This window comes from Scyliorhinus canicula, chromosome 13 (genome assembly GCF_902713615.1).
Source record: "Scyliorhinus canicula chromosome 13, sScyCan1.1, whole genome shotgun sequence".
Lineage (NCBI taxonomy): Eukaryota > Metazoa > Chordata > Chondrichthyes > Carcharhiniformes > Scyliorhinidae > Scyliorhinus > Scyliorhinus canicula.
This window is the reverse complement of record NC_052158.1, coordinates 23,326,654-23,349,082: the sequence shown is the minus strand read 5'-3', so window position 1 is coordinate 23,349,082 and position 22,429 is coordinate 23,326,654. Positions and strand designations below refer to the sequence as shown.

Genomic DNA, 22,429 nt, shown 5'->3' with positions numbered 1-22,429 from the left:
TCCTGATTCATCATTACATGTAGGCATACAGGGGCATGTATGCTTGTTGTAATCTCAGCACACATGGGAAGCGTAGTGGCGCATTGGTTAGCATTGCTTCCTCTTGGCGCCCGCGTCCCTGGTTCAATTCCGGATCTGAGGCACTGTTGAATCCATGTAGAGTTTGCACATTCTCCCCGTGTTTGCATGGGCCTCACCCCCTGAACCTAACGATGTGCATGTTTGCCACCCTAAATATCCCCTTAATTGGAAAACAACTGAATTCTATACGCTAAATTTAAAAAAAGCTGTCAGCACACATCATAGAACATAGAACATAGAACGATACAGCGCAGTACAGGCCCTTCGGCCCTCGATGTTGCACCGACATGGAAAAAAACTAAAGGCCAACTAACCTACACTATGCCCTTATCATCCATATGCTTATCCAATAAATGTTTAAATGCCCCCAATGTTGGCGAGTTCACTACTGTTGCAGGTAGGGCATTCCACGGCCTCACCACTCTTTGCGTAAAAAAACCACCTCTGACCTCTGTCCTATATCTATTACCCCTCAATTTAAGGCTATGTCTACTCATGCTAGCCACCTCCATCCGCGGGAGAAGGCTCTCGCTGTCCACCCTATCTAACCCTCTGATCATTTTGTATGCCTCTATTAAGTCACCTCTTAACCTTCTTCTCTCTAACGAAAACAACCTCAAGTCCATCAGCCTTTCCTCATAAGATTTTCCCTCCATACCAGGCAACATCCTGGTTAATCTCCTCTGCACCCGTTCCAAGGCTTCCACGTCCTTCCTATAATGAGGCGACCAGAACTGTACGCAATACTCCAAATGCGGCCGTACTAGAGTTTTGTACAACTGCAACATGACCTCATGGCTCCGGAACTCATAATTCGTTAAATAACTCGTACCAGGAGAGCAATCTAAAATAAACCTCGCAGGTAGCCAGAATCAATTTAAAAACCTTTTCAGGTTCTGTGCTCATTCCGAATCAAATTTAATTTAAATATTGAACCATGTAGTGTTCCTTTTGATCAATTAGTTCCTCAATACTTCCGCATATACTCCCCATGCACTCCGCTAAATGCACATTGCGAAACTCTGCAAACATATATATCTCAAAAAGTGTCGTTCAGACTCGAAATGGTAACTCTGTTTCGGTCTCCTCAGTTGCTGCCAGACCTGCTTTGTTCTTTCAGCATTTTCTATTTGTGTTTCATATTTCCAGCATCCGTGGTATTTTCCGTTCAGCACTTTAGCAACAATATGGACTTGAGCCTCCGTGCCAATTTCATTTAGTGATATCAATCATTCTGTGTACATAGACTTAATCCGTGTAAGAATCAACATAATTTGAAATGTTTTATGATTGCCTAGCGTTTGTGAATTGGGTCAGTGGATGGATAGGGGGCGAAGATTTATGTAAAGTATGTTTACAATTAATGCAATTTAACGCGTGATTCAGGATTCAGATTGGTGATGCGGCAAAATAATGAACCTCCTCCGCATATCTCAACCTGTATTTCTACCTATTTATCTGACTATTCGTCTGCCTATCAGCATGTATACAGGTCAACTGTCTGCTTGATTATCTATGCTTATCTACTTTTTATTTTGTTGAGCAACTCATATATTTCTTCATTTTCTTTTTGTCCTTGACATAGTGGCTGATATGCACAGATTGGTGTGAGTGTGAAGGTGATCAAACTAATTTTTAATTCTCACAGCAATGCAGTCATTCAAACACACAAATTTATTGTCAGAGAAATAAAATGCTTACCAATGTCTTTCTGAATTGATTCTAATTGTTCTAATTCTAAAATAAAACAGGCACATATTTAAGTCTTTGTTTGTAAGTTATATCACATCTTTGTTTATTTACAAAAGGATAATCGCAATTTCTGGGGCAAAATAAATACCCCACTCTCCAGATATTATGCTGAAATCGCTGAAAAGTTTGATTTCGAAAGAACTTGATCATCCATCAGCTTATTCTCTTCCTTCGTGGTTGATTACTTTTAGTGTACAATACCCTTTACTTGTTATCACTGTGGATCCTGGAATGGTCCTTCCTATTTCTTCTTCTTTATTCCCTGCCGATTCCTTGTATTCCTCGTTATTTCTTTAATGTCGATAAAATGTTGATCCATGGATGATTGACGGTCATATGTAGTTTAGGCAACCCGCCTTTCTAGTTCAAGCAGGAAAAAGCAATGACATTTGTGTTTCAGTCAAACTACAGGATACAGGAGGCTGTGCGTTTCCTACTGGTGATTGTATTTGCTAGGTGATAACTCAGTCTGAATGATTCGTCTGGGCACGAGGTCTTGGGTTCGATTCTCGCTTTCGGTGCGGAGCTGGGTGGGTTTCCTCCCGAAAGTTTTGGTTATAAGGTGAATTTGATATTCTGAATTCACCATTAGTGTACCAGAACAGGCGCCCGAGCGTGACTTCACAGAAACGTAATTGCAATGTTCATGTAAACCTACCAGTGACACTGAAAGGTTATTATTATCAAAAGGCGTACTCTGCCAGGTAACAGGTAGTGATTGGGTATTAACTCCCTGGAATGTTTTTCGTAAGTATGATGCTCCATTCTTGTTCCAATTTTGGTTCCAGCAGCGGTGGTTAACGGTCTCGAAAAATCACCTCCAGAAAACTGCATCAGCGTATATGCAAATAAGATCCAGTTTGTTCTCTATCCAATAAGCATGTGGATATTGAAGTCCTGGAAGCAGAGCCTGAAGGCAGGCCTCGAACTGAGGGCAAAGCCTGCTGAAACATGGACTGAGCAGGAAAATTGTGAGCACAAACTAAAAAGGACTGTGATTCCCAATTTTACTCTGCGGAAAGTCTCCAAGGACCAATTATCTGATGCAAATCTAATTTTCTCTTCCACACGTGTTTACCCTCCCCCTCTCTGTATGATTGAATTATGTGTGCGTGTAGAGTCTAGGGGATGAAGATTACAGTATGAATTAGCAATATATTAATATTTAACCAACTGTAGCTGATGTGAATTTCACCATGAATCATGTTACAAATGAACAGTAATTCCGTTTCAACTTGCAACCTTGGTGATTGTCAATGTTTTGCATCCACACATAGAACATAGAACATAGAACGATACAGCGCAGTACAGGCCCTTCGGCCCTCGATGTTGCACCGACATGGAAAAAATCTAAAGGCCATCACTATGCCCTTATCATCCATATGCTTATCCAATAAATTTTTAAATGCTCTCAATGTTGGCGTGCTCACTACTGCAGCAGGTAGGGTATTCCACGGCCTCACTACTCTTTGCGTAAAAAACCCACCTCTGACGTCTGTCCTATATCTATTACCCCTCAATTTAAGGCTATGTCCCCTCGTGCTTGCCACCTCCATCCGTGGGAGAAGGCTCTCGCTGTCCACCCTATCTAACCCTCTGATCATTTTGTATGCCTCTATTAAGTCACCTCTTAACCTTCTTCTCTCTAACGAAAACAACCTCAAGTCCATCAGCCTTTCCTCATAAGATTTTCCCTCCATACCAGGCAACATCCTGGTAAATCTCCTCTGCACCTGTTCCAAAGCTTTCACGTCCTTCCTATAATGAGGCGGCCAGAACTGTACGCAATACTCCAAATGCGGTCGTACCAGAGTTTTGTACAACTGCAACATGACCTCATGGCTCCGGAACTCAATCCCTCTACCAATAAAGGCCAACACACCATAGGCCTTCTTCACAACCCTAGCAACCTGGGTGGCAACTTTCAGGGATCTATGTACATGGACACCGAGATCCCTCTGCTCATCCACACTACCAAGAATTTTACCATTAGCCAAATATTCCACATTCCTGTTATTCTTTCCAAAGTGAATCACCTCACACTTCTCCACATTAAACTCCATTTGCCACCTCTCAGCCCAGCTCTGCAGCTTATCTATGTCCCTCTGTAACCTGCAACATCCTTCCGCACGGTCTACAACTCCACCGACTTTAGTGTCGTCTGCAAATTTACTCACCCATTCTTCTGCACCCTCTTCTAGGTCATTTATAAAAATGACAAACAGCAACGGCCCCAGAACTGATCCTTGTGGTACGCCACTCGTAACTGAACTCCATTCTGAACATTTCCCATCAACTACCACTCTCTGTCTTCTTTCAACTAGCCAATTTCTGATCCACATCTCTAAATCGCCCTCAATCCCCAGCCTCCGTATTTTCTGCAATAGCCGACCGTGGGGAACCTTATCAAACGCTTTACTGAAATCCATATACTCCACATCAACTGCTCTACCCTCGTCTACCTGTTCAGTCACCTTCTCAAAGAATTCGATAAGGTTTGTGAGGCATGACCTACCCTTCACAAAACCATGCTGACTGTCCCCAATCATATTATTCCTATCTAGATGATTATAAATCGTATCTTTTATAATCCTCTCCAAGACTTTACCCACCACAGACGTTAGGCTCACCGGCCTATAGTTACCGGGGTTATCTCTACTCCCCTTCTTGAACAAAGGGACCACATTTGCTATCCTCCAGTCCTCTGGCACTATTCCTGTAGCCAATGATGACCTAACAATCAAAGCCAAAGGCTCAGCAATCTATTCCCTGGCTTCCCAGAGAATCCTAGGATAAATCCCACCCGGCCCCGGGGACTTATCTATTTTCACCTTGTCCAGAATTGCCAACACTTCTTCCCTACGCACCGCAATGCCATCTATTCTAATAACCTGGGTCTCAACATTCTCCTCCACAATATTATCTTTTTCTTGAGTGAATACTGACGAAACATATTCATTTAGTATCTCGCCCTGCACGCAGTTCTGCGTACAGTTTTGGTCCAAGCGAAATTATACTGCGTTCTGAAAAACTATTCGGCCTTTCTCTTCATTTGAACATCACTTTAATAATTAAATGCCTGCAGAATACTTCGAGAATTCTCTTTATGCTTGCGAAAATACATTTTTGAAAATCCCTCTTCTCTTCCCTAACGCGATTTTTCACCTCCGCTAGAACTGTCTGTATTCTTGTTCGTTGTCGAAATATTTTCTACCTTCAATCAGGAGAATGTGACGTTTTATGTCTTATCTTAACACATTTCATTTGTGCTTTCATCCTCGAATTTATGCGTTCATTTACACCGCCGTTGAATGTTTGTACACGATCCGGACTATTTCCAGACCATTTCTGCCTTTACCTTATTCCATTATGCAGCTCTTGTTTTTATTTCTAGCCACTGTTTCATTCCTGACTAAGAACAACAGCTCTGTTGCCTCTTCTGTAATCCATCGCAAGTACCCTGAATTTCCCATGATCTTCTTCTATGAACGCCCTAAACATGGAAATACAATGATCACTGTATCCTAAATCCCCCCCCCCCCTCCCCACCACTGGCAATTAATCTAATGGGCCCACCTCATTTTCAGTAACCAGTTCCAACCGTCCATTCTTGATAGAATGAACACATTGGTCGAAATTCTGGCAGTTGAGATTCATTGTTCACGCCAACAACACATCTGCGCTCGTGGAGTTCCTTACAGGTTAGTTGGCTTCAATGGGAAATCCCATTGTAAAGAAGCAGGAGTAACGAATCCCGGCTCCATGAACGGCGCTTCGTCGAAAAACACACGGTTAGGCGAAAGAGATAATCGAGCTATTCCTGCAGAAAATATCGTTAACGCACATCAAGATTTTTCCCCTCATCGTGCTTTAATCATGACTCCTACATTTTCTTCGGAATAATAATTTATTCATGAACCGGCAGTGGCGTTGTCTTGTCACTACAAAGTCTTATCGCTGAAAAATGATCGAGCCAATTTCCCATTTACCATATTATGTAGCGGCTATTATGTTTGCCGCAGGTCTATCAGATGGAATCATGTCAAAATCTTTGCCAAAACATATATGCAATCCAAAAAATAAGCTAATTACATCAAATCTATCCTCCCCATTACCTCCTTAAACAGCCAATCCTGTTAAAAAGACATGCTGGTTTGTCCGGTTGCCCTGCTGTATGTTTCCCGTCAGCGCGTCGTTCGGTAGTGACGGGATTATACAATTCCGTCACTGTTCAGTGGGATTACCCATTGAAGCCACCCGAGGCCGCCACGAACCTGAAGGTGGTGTTTCCGCTGCGGAGGGAAAAGTGAATGAGGCAAATGTTTCACTCTTATCACACCTATGTTTATTTTAACTAGATGATCATCTTTTTTAATTGACTGTTTATATTATTCAACTGAGGTTAATGTTTGAAAGGAACATTCTGGCGCCCGTGAGGAAATATCGTGGTTTCCGCATCAAGATCATAAGTGTATTCTACTGAGATATTGGGAGGGATTTACCGATGACCGCCAGCGGGGATCTACTGACCACGCTTTGTAACGGTATTTATCGAATAGAACCCCCCCCCCCCCCCCCACACACACACACACACACACACTTCGGCAGGAAAGCTCAATCTTCATTGCCAGACACTGATTTTGTAGTCGGCGATCGGATGGAGTATCCACTCGGAGGTCCAAATAGGCCTGCCGGAGGTTTGACGCAGGTCAGCTACGCACTGCCCCCTGGCAAGTGGCGTATTCGCATTGCCCTCTGAAGGTCTTTACAACTGTGTTCGTGTGTCATTGGCAGTCCTCCCGCGATGCTTCACCTTCGATTCGCCGACTTCCAGATGTGTGGTCTCAGTGGTCAGGAAACAGGAGTGGCGGCTGAGGACTGTGACCTCCGCTGCCACACTCGGCCCAAATTCGTGCTGCTGGCCCGGGGGGCTTCTCCACCTGGTGAGACTGGTACAGTGAACCAGGGGATGGCCTGTGGGGTCGCGACTGGTGGGTCGGGTAGGCGCATGGCTGGGGCCACGCTGTATTGCGCAACTGCCTATGCACATGCTGCGAAACAGACCCGGCCATTTTCCTGCCGCTTTTCGCCCTGGAGCCTGGACTACCACCGGGCACCTTTGCTAGGCCCTCCCCAGTCTCGGAATCGGTGAGGGTTGGGCACCAATTTTCGAGTCGTAAAACGCTCGGGATTTCTCCTTTTGATCCACTTACACGTAGATGCCAGCTCTCCATGCCCCAACTTGAGACATTCATTTCTGGTCCCTTGGATTCTCTTGTCGGGCAGTCTCATGTATCTCGGCCACTTACCGTTTCGTGGCCGCGGGATATTATCATTCCTGCCGTTTTTCAATTGGATTTCCCATTGTAATTGAAACCCAATGGCGGGAATGTGCTGCGTTCGGGAGAACTCGATAACGTCGTTCTGAAAATTAACCTAGTTTCCAGAAAGAACTAAATATAAAATGGAGCAAATTGCATGGCAGTATCGCTCTACGAATAGGGCCGAAGATTAAGCTAACTGAGTTTGGTTTGGGGTAAGGCACTGATATAGTAGTTAATTGTTTGAATCCACATATGTATTGGAAAAATAGGCATCTCGCTTGATGAATAGTTAACCGTGTACATTCTAACAATGTCGTGTAGCAGCACACACTGTGTTTAGTAAGAGACATTCCAATTTATATCTGGTAATGGCGGGTGCAAATAGTTTAATGGACGATGACATCGGTAGGATAGCCTCGCTCCTCCATATTGTCGTGTTCATAACATCAATGAATATCGTATTCACTTTGAGGAAGAAGAAAGAATACCTAAGCCAATTATTAACGTTTTGTGAGCAGGCAGGGAAATTGAAAGCTAGGTGAAGGGATAAGTCCTAAGTGTTGGAGACACTACATGAGATGTATTGTAATGCGCACTGCAAATACATTTTAGTGAGAACAAAAGACTTTGAGGCAAGGAGGTGTCATGTGTGATTAAGGAAGGAATGAAAGATAGCATCAAAGTGAAGTTAAAGACATTCAATTCCGCGATGATTACCAGAATATAAAATATTATTTGTAATAGATCAGTACAAACGAATGCGTGAACAACATAACGGATTGAGAATTTAAAGCATGTAAAAAACATTGCAGCAAATATAAAATAAACGACATGTGCATGTTGGCAATTGAAGAGAAAAGAGTACGGCATCATGCATTGGTGCGCAAAAGAGTGAGTACGGTGATCTGGGGAGGCACGGTCGCACAATGGTTAGCACTGTTATTCACAGTGCCAGGGTCCCAGTTCAATTCCCGGCTTGAGTCGTTCTCTGTGTCAAGTCTGCATATTCGCCCAGTATTTGCATGGGTTTCCTCCGGGTGCGCCAGTTTCCTCCGACATGTCCCGAAAGACATGTTAATTATCCTTCAAAATGTCTGAGCAGGAGCCTTGGTGTGGTGATTCGGGGATTTTCATCGTCACTTCTTGCAGTGTTAATGTAAGTCTACTTGTGCCACGAGAAAGCATTATTGTTATAATAATATAAAGTATGGAACACGCATTTGGAGCAGGAGTAGTCCATTCGGTGTGCAACTGTAAATTGATCTTGAATCTGTATTTACGCAAGACGATAAAATAAAGCTTTGATATAGGAGTGCTCAAAGAGTTGAAACGGACAAACTCAAGAAAGCCACAGTTGTCGGGGAAAGAGGACTGTGTCAATCAGTGGAACTCAAAGGTGAACAGTCCCCAGGACGTTAAAGATTTCACCTAAAGTCTTAGCGATGTAACCGCTGATAAAGTATACGCTTTTATTTTATATTCCCAAAATTGTCTTGATTCAAGGAATTAGAAATTAGCTGATTCAACTCCTTTGTTCAAGATAGGAGGGGAATGTAATGCAGAGAACGGCAGTCCATTTTGCTTAACAATGTCATATGAAGAAACGGGTATTTATTACATCTGAAGTTGTAACCAGACTCTTCTAAAAAATCACCTTTATCAGCAAATTCAGCAGTTTTTTGAAAAGATAATCCAGTTTTGAAGAAATCGCATGAAGGGAAACCTCTCGATCTCATCCACTTAGATTTACATAAAGCATTTGCCATGGGGCCGCATCCACGATATCTGGACAAAATGGTGAAAGGGTCAACGTATTATTATGGAAGGGCATTGGGTAGCTGTCGGAAAAAAGAGTGACGACAAAAATCTACTTTTTCGATTTGGCAAATGAAGCGAGTGGTGTCATCCATAAATGCGTGCTGCGGCAATGTCTAGACACAATTGATTCCAGCAAACTGTGTTGTTTATTCGAATTTATTTACGAAAGTAAGTTTTCAAGAGGGAATATCCAATCTGCAATGGGATAGTCAGCACAAAATTGACAGTTAATGTATACTGTCAGTAAATGTCGACTTTCCTAGTCTACCATGAAGCATAAACCAACATTTTATATTAAAGGGGTGACTGCAGAATGTTGATGTTAAACGGGATGTGGGTGCATTTGTACAGATGCAGAAAACACATGGTAAATAATCCAATTTAATGCTAATGATTATGGGAGGGCGAAGACAAAACATAATGAATAATACTTTGCGACGTTACCTGAAGTATTTTCAACAGTTATACTGTCCCTATTGTTAATAGGGCATGCACACCCTTTTAGCGAACGCTCATTCCTGCAATGAGTGGCTTATCCTATAATAAACGATTGGATTACTTGTAGGCTGTCCCCATTGGATTATACAAGAATGAATGTCGATCTTATTGAAGCATATACGGGGCCATATCTTCCACGAAGTGGTGATCAGTTTTGTTCGGCTAGAAATCTGAGAAACGCAGGCATAATCTTTCATAAATTCGCTTCGTAAAGGAGGGAAATTTATAGATCCGATTCCAGATGACTTGTTCTGGAGAGGTTAAGTAACGAGGGTAATTGGATAACCTGGGTCGGGGTGGGGCACTGAACGTTCTCTTCTTGGAGTACCCGACAGGGATGTGCTGGCTTCGGGAAACAGAGGTGTGTGGGACGAAAATCGAGGCTAGTTGCTGTGACATTGGACATTGGACACGTGAAGGAGCGGGGACATTCGGGTAATGAAGTGTTGCTGCATGAATCATAGGGTGTTTGTGGGTCGGGGATTGGAGTTGTGCTGTCACGGAACAATGGTGACGTTAGACATTTGGCGTGTTTGGTTATTGCATGGGATAGAGTGTTCAACACTTGGTGATTGGGTTTTCAGACGTTGGGTGGTGGTTCGAGTACAAAGAATGACAGGCGTTCTGGGTATTGGTCATCGGGTCGGTTCGTGGACTGGCTCGAAACGGTGATCTATTGTGGGGATGGGGACGAAATAGAAAATGCTGGAAAATCTCAGCATGTCTGGCAGCATCTATACGGAGAGAAAAGAGCTAACGTTTCATGTCCAAAGACTCTTTGTCAAAGTTGGCTGTAGTCTGCCCCAAAGGAAGATGACATGTTAGATATAGATATAGAGAAATACAGCACAGAACAGGCCCTTCGGCCCACGATGTTGCGCCGAACTTTTGTCCTCGGTTAATCATAGAATTTTGGACAATTTTTCATGGCCAATCCACCCAACCTGCACATCTTTGGACTGTGGGAGGAAACCGGAGTACCCGGAGGAAACCCACGCAGTCACGGGGAGGATGTGCAGACTCCACACAGACAGTGACCCAAGTCGAAATCGAACTTGGGACCCTGGAGCTGTGAAGCAATTGTGCTATCCACAATACTACCGTGCTGCCCTTAAGAAGTTAACCTACACTCCCTTATTCTACCCTAATCCAAGTACCTATCCAATAGCCGCTTGAAGGTCCATAAATTTTCCGACTCAACTACTACCACAGGCAGTGCATTCCATGCCCCCACTACTCTCTGGGTAAAGAACCTACCTCTGACATCCCCTCTATATCTTCCACCATTTATCTTAAATTTATGTCCCCTTGTAATGGTGTGTTCCACCCGGGGAAGAAGTCTCTGACTGTCTACTCTATCTATTCCCCTGATCATCTTATAAACCTCTATCAAGTCGCCCCTCATCCTTCTCCGTTCTAATGAGAAAAGGCCTAGCACCCTCAACATTTCCTCGTATGACCTACTCTCCATTCCAGGCAACATCCTGGTAAATCTCCTTTGCACCTTTTCCAAAGCTTCCACATCCTTCCTAAAATGAGGTGACCAGAACGTGTCTTCAGGATCCTGAAGGGGGAGGGTGAGCAGCCAGAAGTCGTGGTGCACATTGGTACCAACGATGTAGGTAGGAAAAAGGGTGTGGAGGTAATAAACAAGTTTAGGGAGTTAGGCAGAAAGTTAAAGGCCAGGACAGACAGAGTTGTCATCTTTGGTTTGTTGCCGGTGCCACGTGATAGCGAGGCGAGGAATAGGGAGAGAGTGCAGTTGAACACGTGGCTGCAGGACTGGTGTAGGAGGGAGGGCTTCAGGTATTTGGATAATTGGAGCGCATTCTGGGGAAGGTGGGACCTGTACAAGCAGGACGGGTTGCATCTGAACCAGAGGGGCAACAATATCCTGGGGGGGAGGTTTTCTAGTACTCTTCGGGAGGGTTTAAACTAATTTGGCAGGGGAATGGGAACCGGATCTGTAGTCCAGCAACTAAGGTAGACGATAGTCAGGACGCCAAAGCACATAGTGATGCAGTGGGGAAGGTAACAATGACAAAGGAGAGTACTTGCAGGCAAGGAGATGGGTTGAAGTGTGTATACTTTAATGCAAGAAGCATCAGGAATAAGGTGGGTGAACTTAAGGCATGGATCTGTACTTGGGACTACGATGTGGTGGCCATCACAGAAACTTGGATAGAAGAGGGGCAGAAATGGTTGTTGGAGGTCCCTGGTTATAGATGTTTCAACAAGATTAGGGAGGATGGTAAAAGAGGTGGGGGAGTGGCATTGTTAATTAGAGATAGTATAACAGCTGCAGAAAGGCAGTTCGAGGGGGATCTGCCTACTGAGGTAATATGGGTTGAAGTTAGAAATAGGAAAGGAGCAGTCACCTTGTTGGGAGTTTTCTATAGGCCCCCCAATAGCAGCAGGGATGTGGAGGAACAGATTGGGAAACAGATTTTGGAAAGGTGCAGAAGTCACAGGGTAGTAGTTGTTCCTACAGTTTGCGTTGAGCTTCACTGGAACATTGCAGCAGGCCAAGGACAGATATGTGGGCATGGTAGCTGTGTCATGTGTAAAAATGGCAACCAACGGGAATGTCAGGGTCCTGAATACGGACAGACCGAAAGTGTTGAACAAATCGATCAGCCAGCCTGCGTTTGGTCTCTCCGATATAGAAGATATAACATTGGCAACAGGGAATGCAATAGGCCAGATTGGAAGAGGTGCAAGCGAAACGCTGCTTAACGTGGAATGAATGTTTTGGGCCTGGGATGTTAAGCATGGAAGAGGTGAAAGGGCAGGTGTTACACCTTCTGCCTTTGCATGGGAAGGTGCCATGGGTGATGGGAAAGGTACTGGGTATGGTGGAGGAGAGGACTAGATTACCTCGGAGGGAACTGTCTCGACGGAATGCTGAAGTAGACATTAAGGAGTAAAGTGAAGATGTGTTTGATGGTGCCGTCACGCTGAAGTTGACGAAAATGGCGGAGGATTATGCTTTGCATACGGAGGCTGGTAGGATACAATGTGAGGACGAGGGGAAGTCTATCATTGTTCTGGGAGGGAGGGTAGGGCGCAAGGGTAGTGGCGCGGAAGATAGAGCTTACACTGTTGAGTGGTTCTGTCAACAACTGTAGGTGGGAAATCACGGTTGGGTTCACGAAGAAGGAACACATTTTCGAAGCACCGTTTTGGAAAGTGGCATCATCGGAACATATGCAACGGAGGCAAAGGAGTTGAGAGAAATGATGGAGTCCTAACAGGGTGTAGGCTGTGAAGAGCTGTAGTTCATATAGGGGTGGGAGTCAGTGGGCTTGTAGTGGATATTAGTAAAGAGTCTATTGCCGCAAATGGAGACATAAAGATCAAATAAGGGAGTGACGGTTCTGAGATGCACCTGTTGAAAGTCATGGAGGAGTGGAAACTGGAAGCGAATTTCCGTACGAGAGCATGAAGCGGCAACCAATATAGTCATCAACGTATTGGTAAAGGAATTATGGGAGCGGACTTGGTAGGCCTGGAACAAGGAATATTCCACATACCCCATAAAAAGACAAGCGTAGCTACAACCCATGCGGATACCCATTGCTACACATTTGATTTGGAGAAAATGAGATGAGTTAAAGGAGAAGTTGTGGAGAAGTGGAACGATTTCAGCCAGGTGGAGGTGAGTGATGGATGGGAATTGTCCAGGCCTCTTCTCGAGAAAGAAGCGAATAGCGCACAGGCCATTCTGGCATGGGATGGAGTTTTAAAGAGATTGCATATCCATGGTGAATAGAATGTGGTTTCGGTCCGCAAACTGGAAGCTGTCAATATGACGCAGTGCATCAGATGAATCCCAGATGTAGGTGGGGAGAGAATGGACGAGATAAATGAAGATGGAGAGAAGTTGAAAGGAAGTACGTTATGTGGGGCAGAAGCATACTGACACAATGGACCTGCCGGGACAATCCTGTTTGTGGATATTGGGAAGTAGATAAAAGCGGGATGTCTCGGGTTGGGAGACTATGATTTTGGAAGCTGTAGGGGGAAGGCATCCGGAGGAAATGAGGTCGCTAACGGTGTTACATATAATGGCTTGATGTTCAGCGGTCGGGTCATATTCCAGAGAGAGTTAGGAAGACGTATCTAAGAGTTGGCGCTCAGCCTCTCCGAGGTATAGGTTAGTGCGCCAGACGACAACATCACCCACTTTGGCGATAGCTCTGATTACAAAGTCTGGGTTAGACCTGACGGAGAGAAGAGCATAAACTGCTCAAAGAGAGAGGTTGAAATGGGTGAGGGGTCAGAAAAATTAAGACGGCCATTGTCCCGTCGACAGCTCTCAATGAAAAGATCAGGGGTTGGTAATTGTCCCGACGGGTGGTGGGGTGGGGGGGGGGGGTCCACTTGGAGGCAGAAAGCTGAAGGCAGATGAAAGATCAGTGGAACGGAGGGAGCACTCTTGCACAAAGAAGTGGGCATGAAGACGAAGACGAAGAAAGAAGAGTTCAACATCATGTCGAGCCCGGGATTCTATGAGGTGGGGACGCAAACGTTCAAAGCTGTGTCCTTTGCTCAGAACAGCACGCGCATCCTCAGAGAGCAGAAGGGCGGAGTTTATGGTTAACATGCAGCAAGGTCTGGAGTTGCGAGGAATGATAATAATATAATAATAATTGCTTCTTGTCACAAGTAGGCTTCAATGAAAAGCCCCAAGTCGCCACATTCTGGCACCTGTTCGGGGAGGCCGGTACGGGAATTTAACCCGCGCTGCTGCCCTTGTTCTACATTGCAAGCCAGCTTTTTATCCCACTTTGCTAAAACAGCTCCTGGTTTATGAGGGAATGGGGCATGAGGGATTGAGACTGGTCGAGGGCCTACAATGGGCAGTGGTGCTGATACTGGGAGGAATGGGGTCCGAGGGATTGGGACTGCTGGAGGGCATAGGCTTGGAAGTGGTGTGCTAAATTGTTGAAGCTAGCGTTCCTTAACATCTGCAAAAAAGAGGAAAATATTCTTCTTAAGGCGTCAAATGATGCGAAGGATGAAATGAAACTGGGAACAGGAACAGATTTGAGGAAGAGTAAAACTGTGATGCTGGACAGACATGTGGAGTGTCTTCATGTGACGGCGGATGACCCTGAGTGTGGCATTCATGATGTGGCGAGACCAGCAATGAATAATGTTATATATCCTGAAGGTATATGAAATCCTGGCAGTTACATGCAGGGTGCAATGTAAGTTGAAATCCCCGTGGCGTAAGTCGGGGACGAAGACTGTCACAGAGGAAGGAAATATGGCTTTGACAAAGAGTGGTTGGACTTGAAACGTTACCGCTTTTCTCTCCCTACAGATGCTGCCTGACTTCTTGAGATTTTTTCAGCATTTTCTCTTTCGTTTCAGATTACAGCATCTGCAGTAATTTGCTTTGATATTATGTGGGGATGGTGAGTCGGACATCGGGAGGGTAAGGGTACGTCGAGTTGGGGAATAGACATCCTAAGTGGATTGAAACATTGGTTGGGTGGGGAGGCATATATCTAGGAGCTAGCACATGCATGAAATTGTGGACATTGCGAGATGGTTGCGTCGCACATTTCAAGAGTTGAGTGTTGGACATCGATGGGAGGAAAGGTGTTGGACATCCGACTGGCGTAAAGATAGGATGCAATGGAGCTGTTGTTTCCTGTAAGGCGGCGTGTTAGTGTGGGGACTAATCGGGTGGTGATGGAAAACATCCCGTTTGGGAATCGGCGTCGATTTACGCGGTTGGTGATTTTGTTTAGCTGTTCATGTTTTCTCGGGGCTAGTTGACCAGTGGGGTCGGTGGTTGACCTGGATGACACTCTTGCCCGAATAATCAAATTGGACGGGATGAGTCTGTTTCACATACGGATAGGACCGACACAATGGTGAGGGAAATTCTGGAGATGTAGTCAGTCTAGGGGTCGTGGGCATCGTGATACATCAAATTAGGTGAATTGTTAAGGTCGTGTACATAGATCGGCCTGAGTTTCTAAAATGGTTATACAGAAATTAGGAAAGATTGCGTTTTTCTAACTTTTCCTGAGTACTTTTTAATATAGCCCTGGCAGAACCATCCCAAGCCAAAGGTTAAAATCACTTGTATGGATGCTGCACAGCATTGCGCAATTGCAGATAAATATTTACCTCTTCTGTGCACTCGAAGAGCAAATGCTTGCCTGGAAAGTTCCGAGATGGAATATCCGACGCAATTTGGTACTACCTCTAAAGGTAACCGTACGAGCCCAGAATATATGATTCAAGATCTGCAGATTTCTAGACAATGCGGTTGATAAATGCATATATCAGTAATGCTGCAGAATAGAACCAACGGATACAATTCAAAATAAATCGCCCGATCAAGGCAGAAATTGTAAGTATTTTGACAGAGATTCGTGAGGTTGTGGAACTCTCTTCCCTGTAAGGATTGGAGGTAGGTGTAATTAGTATCTTAAGGCTGAAGTTGAACATGGAGCTGGATTCTCCATCCTGTGACGCAGAAATCGAGAAACACAAGCGGACAGAAAATTGAGCGTTAGCAGAAAATCGAAAACAGTGCCAGGCAGCAGACAGAATGTCATGCTCCAATGCTTCGACAGCAGCGTCAACCCATTCCACTCTGCACTCCAGCTTGCGCAAACAAATTGCACAATTAACGCCATTGGCATGATTAAAGTGCCCAACTGGCAATGTCGCTGCCCCCGCGATGTTCTACCTTAACTGGCGATATATACAACCGGGAAACAAAATCTGTGGCTGCTGATGGACGCAGAGGGCTTACGAAAATTGTCCAACATTGCTTAAGTGTGCTGACAGTTGTGTCGCTCGCCTGGTGGCCGCCAGGATGTGGGCCCCGGGGTATTGGTTTACGAGCACAAATCACCATTTCCGCAGCCGGAATTGCTGCCATGCGGTTTTGCACACTTTAACTGTCCAGTGTAATATTTGCACCTAGAGTCGTAAGACTGTCTGAACAGGCCACGTTCTCGTCTTCAGGAATCCTCTGCCCAGCCGACCCAATAACCGTATGGACATGTTCCAGAACAATCAGTCCATCTACTTGGCTGGGATAAATGGGTGTGTGGAATGGAGCACCAACCTACAGCTTCTGTTGTCTTGCTGTCCAGAGACTAATCCTGACCCCAGTATATCACACTCCAGCGTTCTTTAGAATTGCACTAGTTCCACATGATGCCTCTGCGAGCCCATCATGATGTCCCGAATGACTCAGTATCTTAGGCGGTTTCAGTGCGTAGAACTCACGCAGTTCTGAAACGATGCATCTGGCCCACCATCGGCAACGTACCCCCGCCCGCAGGCTTTCCATTGACAAAAAACGGGAATATCGGGATGGATTCTGCGATTCTGTGGTAATGACCCCACCCTGGAGTGGGAATAATGGCGTTTTCCACCAGAAACAATGTCGCAAAACGGCCACCGATTCCCCATTGTGCTGGAAGATAGCAGGACGGCAGTGGAGGGCACGGAACTCCAGCTGCCGACACGCCCTGGAGAATTGCCTGATCCGTGATCGAGCATGCACAATGGCCAAGTCGTGCTACAGGGCACTAGCCGCATGCAGACCCATCCTACGAAATAATGTCCCTCTTTGGCCGGCATGCACACCACCCGGTCGGGGAATCCTGTTCCATGCATAGAACTGGGAACGACGCCAGTTCCTCGGATCTGCAACCCTAGATAAGCGACGAAACCCAGGAGTACGCGGTGCCACATATCCGCTACCTGCAGCCATTGCCAGAGGCCCACCCCGACATCCAACCCCCCCCCCCCCCCCCCCCCCACCACCACCAGCTGAAGTACCAACGCGGTGGACAAGTCATGGTCCTGCCATTTGAAATAATCGCATGGTAGCTGTGGGCTCATTCCACGGGTCACATGGTTGGGGCCGATCCGATCGAGGGGCAGGCGACGTCATCAAATGGGACAGGATATTTTCGAATGGACAGACCGGGTCGGCCACGTAGCTTATTTGGGGCTGGAGGACGACTGCCCTGTGCATGTATACAATCCTTGTGGAATAGAATTTCCGAAATTAAAATGCAACCTCAAATATACTGGACAACGTAAATAAATGGCGTACAACAGGCGACATCGACTAGAGAAAAGCGAACCGAATAAATTAAATATTTAATCAGTAGCTATACAATACTTACAGGAAACATCAAGGGTAGAATTGATAAAACGTTACGCCAAAAACAATGATATTGACCATGAACGCATGTAAGTTGGAGACAAAACAGAAAGAGGTGAAGCAATGGGGCAGTGGAAAACTAAACGGTTGAAACGCTGGTAAAGTATTAACGCCTTCAGCAGTCAATGAAAAGATGTTTTTGATGCAATGAAAAATTTAGTTCCGGTTCCAAATCCCCTTGAAATCGTACGGTATAATGAGGATGTTCCTAAATGGTACAAGCAATTTTAGATGTCATAATTTGCAGAAAAAGGGAAAATCCATAAGATATTTCGTTTTGAGTAGATATTTCATTGCGAATAGGATTGCATAGGTGACGTTTACAGCTCTGTAAACATTGTTGAACTCCTGCTTTCTTTGCGTTGAATAACATTTACTCCAAATGTTCTATTATTTTCGTAATCCTGCGTTTTATTTTTCTTTGTGTTTTCGTTGTTGGTGATGGGAGTGGGCGGGTCTTAATATGGCACGAATGTCCGTTATTGGTGATAACTTTCATGGGCAAGTGGACCTCTTCTCGGCATATCATCATTTATTAAATTTGCAATTTCCTACCTCTTTTCTGTTCCATTCACTTCCATAAATTTGTAATTTTCCATCTTCCTCCTCATCTCAGTCTCTGTATATCCTTCGCCTAATCCCCGTTCTTGTCCATCTGTACTTTCTTCAAGCATATTATTTCTTCTACGTCTTTCCATTTCTGATGAATGGTGACCCACATGAACTGCTAACACTGTTTCTATCTAGTATGATCAAATGTAAAACGTTCTCGATAATATGACGGAGGGGTCCAATATTTTATCGAGAATTATTATCTTTTTCAAATTATTTCGGATGAAGTATTCTCCGACACTCACCAATTTGAGATTGCTTCAAACGTTGTTCTGAAGTTAAGTAAATAATATCAAACAATTAGAATGTGCATAATGCTCTTGGAATTTAAAGCGTTACAATGCGAAGAAATGCGTCAGCAGAAAATATGTATGTTTTAACATTTAATGCAAATTTGGTCCTGATGTTTCTGCTTACATCATATCTGTTATTTTCCTCACTTAGCTTATCATATACACATGCCATGAAATTCCCTATCGCAGCATTTTTTTTTCAGGTTAATCACACTCCCTGCTGAATGTTTTCAGTGACTCTCTTTGTGTTCATTTTCAAATGACGATCGATACTTCCTTCAGTGGAAAAAAGAGCGTCCGGTTTTGTAATCAGAAACTTCAAATGATATGAACGGTTCCGTGTACTCCAATTTGTATTGTTTTTGCATGAGCTTTAGACAAACTCCTCCAGAACACCTTAGATTGTCTTGCTCAAGGCGAATTAAATCCAACCGGACTTCGAATTCAACAAAGCGTGCGCTACAAAAATACTGGAATGAAACATAAATACTTGAGACTGCAACAACCTAAAGTGAAATTGACGCAGGAATTGCCCATGGCAGTGTGGTCGCTTGCGCGCTGTTGTACTGATGAAGTGCTGTATTTCGGCAGATAAGATTCCATCCCAAAGTAGTGTGAACAATTAACTACACCAATGGGCTCCGCAGGAAGAAGTTCATTTTTTGTACACAAGTCTTTCTATTCTTCATTGGGAACCGCTGTTTCTATAAACCCCGATATTGTCTCCGTTACATTTCTCTGATATTCGAAGTCAACTTACCACACATTCATATTTTACTTTTTACGGGGCTCTATTGAAAAGGGGAAGGGGCTTTTGAAAATCCTTGGAAGGTGGGGGAGGGGGGGGGGCAGCACCATGATGAGTGGCAGAGGGGTTTTGCCGTGAGGGGTTGCCTTTCGATTAGGGAGTGGGTGTGGCCGACCACTGAACAGCCGTTCGGCCGTGCACTCAAAATTGCCGCTCAATACTGGCATTCCTTTCAGAGTCCCTCGCATTTCATGCCAGGCATGAATTTGCCTGGCGAAGGACACAAAGCTGCTTCCTGATTTGCGGTCCGATGGACAGGAAATCAGGTTATAATTAAGTCCGGCTGGAGGAGTCTCCAAAAGGAGAAACCCGTCCAGAGAAAGCACGACGCTTCCATTCGTGGTCAGAGACAAGGATTGACTTGTATTAAAATCCCTCAGACCGTTTAGATGCAAGGCACTGATTAATTTCTCCTGTGGGCTGTGACGTATAGCGTGCAAAAACATATAAGTCAGCTTTGCTTTATTCGGCCTCCTTCACGAACGAGGAATACGTGCTGTAACTATAAGGATAGCAAAGGTCAAACACTTCAAATGCAGTTAAAGGCAGTCAATTACTAGCTCAGCATTTCAACGTCACTCAAGCATGATGACGGGGGGTGGGGGGGTTGTTGATTATAATTCACTTAACTCTTTTTGATGAGGATGATGTTTGTAAGAATTGCGGTTAGAACACTTAATTGTTTGTCGTTGTTGTCAACAACAACCCAAGAAGTGAAAAAGATGGATGGTTTGTATTTAAAGTATCTGACGGGTTTAAACAAAGGCCAATGTTTCGTTGCCTCCAGGAATGGTGCTTTTTCTGTCTGAGGCAGCAGGTGTATCCTTAGGTGAGAGATACATCAGTAGTTTTTTTGTTTTTACGTTCCTGCTGAAAGTAAAAACTAGTTTCCAGATGCTGGTCTGCTGACTTGCGTCATTCCTTCAGTTAGCTGGTCTCCATGGCGGGCTCCTCTAATTGGCGGGCTCGGGGGTTCTCTATCGATGGGATCTCGGAGCGTGTCACTATGCAGGGGGTCTCTGTGAGTCGCCTTCCAATCTAGGGGATCTCTGGGTGTGGGTCTTCCTTTCTAGGGGGGTTCTGCTGTGTGGGGGCTGCCTTTATCTAGGGCGCTACTGTCGGGGATTCTTTTATTAAGGGGACTGTTTAGGCGTCTCTTTTAATGAGAGTCGGGGTCTTCGATTCCGCAGGTCCAGCTATGCAGCAGCTCTCGAGTGGGTCATCTTTTCTGGGTGTCTTGTGCGGTGTCCGTATTTGCGGGATTCTTCCGCGAATCTCCCTCCCTAAGAGTCTCTGGGGATTCTCCATATCTATGGGTGGCTGGGTGTGTCAACCGCATTACGCGCCGCTGGGGGTATCATCGGTTTCAATGGTTCTCTTGGGGTACGGTGGATTGGTCTGCGGCAGATGTAGGCAGATCGTGCATTGTGAGAAATAGGGTGGCCCTCCGGTGGGCTTTGGGGGAAGCTCTCTTATGGGATTAGTTACAACCAAGGTCCACGTCGTATCTGGCACGCCAGGGCCAGGCTGTTTCACACCTGCAGCTTTTCAGTACCCATCTAATTCCTGGCCTGGATAATCGGGAATGGTGAAATCTTGGGAACTCTCCTTCGCGGCCCTCTCGATGGATGCAAATGGTTCATAAGGGGCCATTTCCATCCAATAGCTTCCTCCCGCTTGTATGCTGGCGGGAGCACGGATCGCAACGCCAACAATGGGCCGGAGCACAACGGTGGGTTTGGCGCAAACCTAGGGTTCGGCCGGTGGCCATATTCTCCGTGCATGCACAATCTCCGTTCCCGAAGGAGCGAGGCGCAGAATCCTGCGCAATGTTTAGAGTTTCGTTTTATCTTTTAATGTGATGCCGGGATATTTCACTGTGTCAGCAGTTATTGTCGATCCCGAGTGGCCTTTGATGTGAGCGGAATTTTAAAATTGACCAAATTGCTGTGGATCTGGAGTCACATGTCGGTCACACCATGCACTGAAATAAGGTCTACTTCTGGACGTGACAGTTGGATTTTTGCTTCAATTATTGCGTTAATCAATCTTGATAATTATGGAACTTATGTTTTCTTTGCATTATTCAAACTTCGCCATCTACCGTAGTGGCATTAAAAAGGGCTTCCCCGAGCATCGACCTGGTTCTCTGCATTAGTAGTGCAATGAAAATAATACAATTCCATATAGAAATGCGCAAAATAATATTTACTTGCAGATGTTGATGATGGAGAAGTAATAATAAATAGATTTTCCATGTCAATGTTGCATCAAACATCCTAGCCTGTAGTCTAACAATAAACGCTGAAACAATGGACTAGCTATTGGATATGCACGGCACATTATAGCAAAGTGCTTAATAGTAGCCTCACGGTAGCATGGTGGTTAGCATCAATGCTTCACAGCTCCAGGGTCCCAGGTTCGATTCCCGGCTGGGTCACTGTCTGAGTGGAGTCTGCACGTCCTCCCCGTGTGTGCGTGGGTTTCCTCCGAGTGCTCCGGTTTCCTCCCACAGTCCAAAGATGTGCGGGTTAGGTGGATTGGCCATGCTAAATTGCCCGTAGTGTAAGGTTAATGGGGGGATTGTTGGGTTACGGGTATACGGGTTACGTGGGTTTAAGTAGGGTGATCATTGCTCGGCACAACATCGAGGGCCGAAGGGCCTGTTCTGTGCTGTACTGTTCTATGTTCTATGTTCTAGTGAATACAGCTTAAAAACCTCAAATAGATTAAAGTATATGCTATTAATAGAATATCGCTCATTTCATGTGCTGTATAAAATTAAAAACGTACGGCAACATTCGGAATAGTCCCTGACTGCAGCGGCGATTTTGGGGAGAGGGGATGGCTTACTCTCTCAGAAGTTCCCAGGTCAGGGTTTCCCCAACAATTTTCCCGAAGGGCTAATTTTCCGTGAGCAATTGCACTGCGCTTCGCAGCTTCGAAAAAAAATCAAATATGTGAACTTCGAATTTGTGCTGCCAGCTTTATAGTGATGGCATCCTGCATCTTCAGTGACGCATTTACTGAC

At 45.0% G+C, this 22,429-nt stretch overlaps 1 protein-coding gene across 1 annotated transcript in view; it reads right to left on the bottom strand.

Moving 5' to 3' along the window:
- Positions 1 to 22,429, bottom strand: part of LOC119976524 (golgin subfamily A member 4-like) — a 1,176,663-nt gene that overhangs the window by 43,805 nt on the left and 1,110,429 nt on the right. The window contains exons 200-201 of the mRNA XM_038817077.1: positions 18,543 to 18,569; positions 1,783 to 1,818 (exon numbers count right to left, since the gene is read on the bottom strand). Coding sequence (XP_038673005.1) covers positions 1,783 to 1,818; positions 18,543 to 18,569 — 63 coding nt within the window. The remainder of the gene's footprint in view (positions 1 to 1,782; positions 1,819 to 18,542; positions 18,570 to 22,429) is intronic.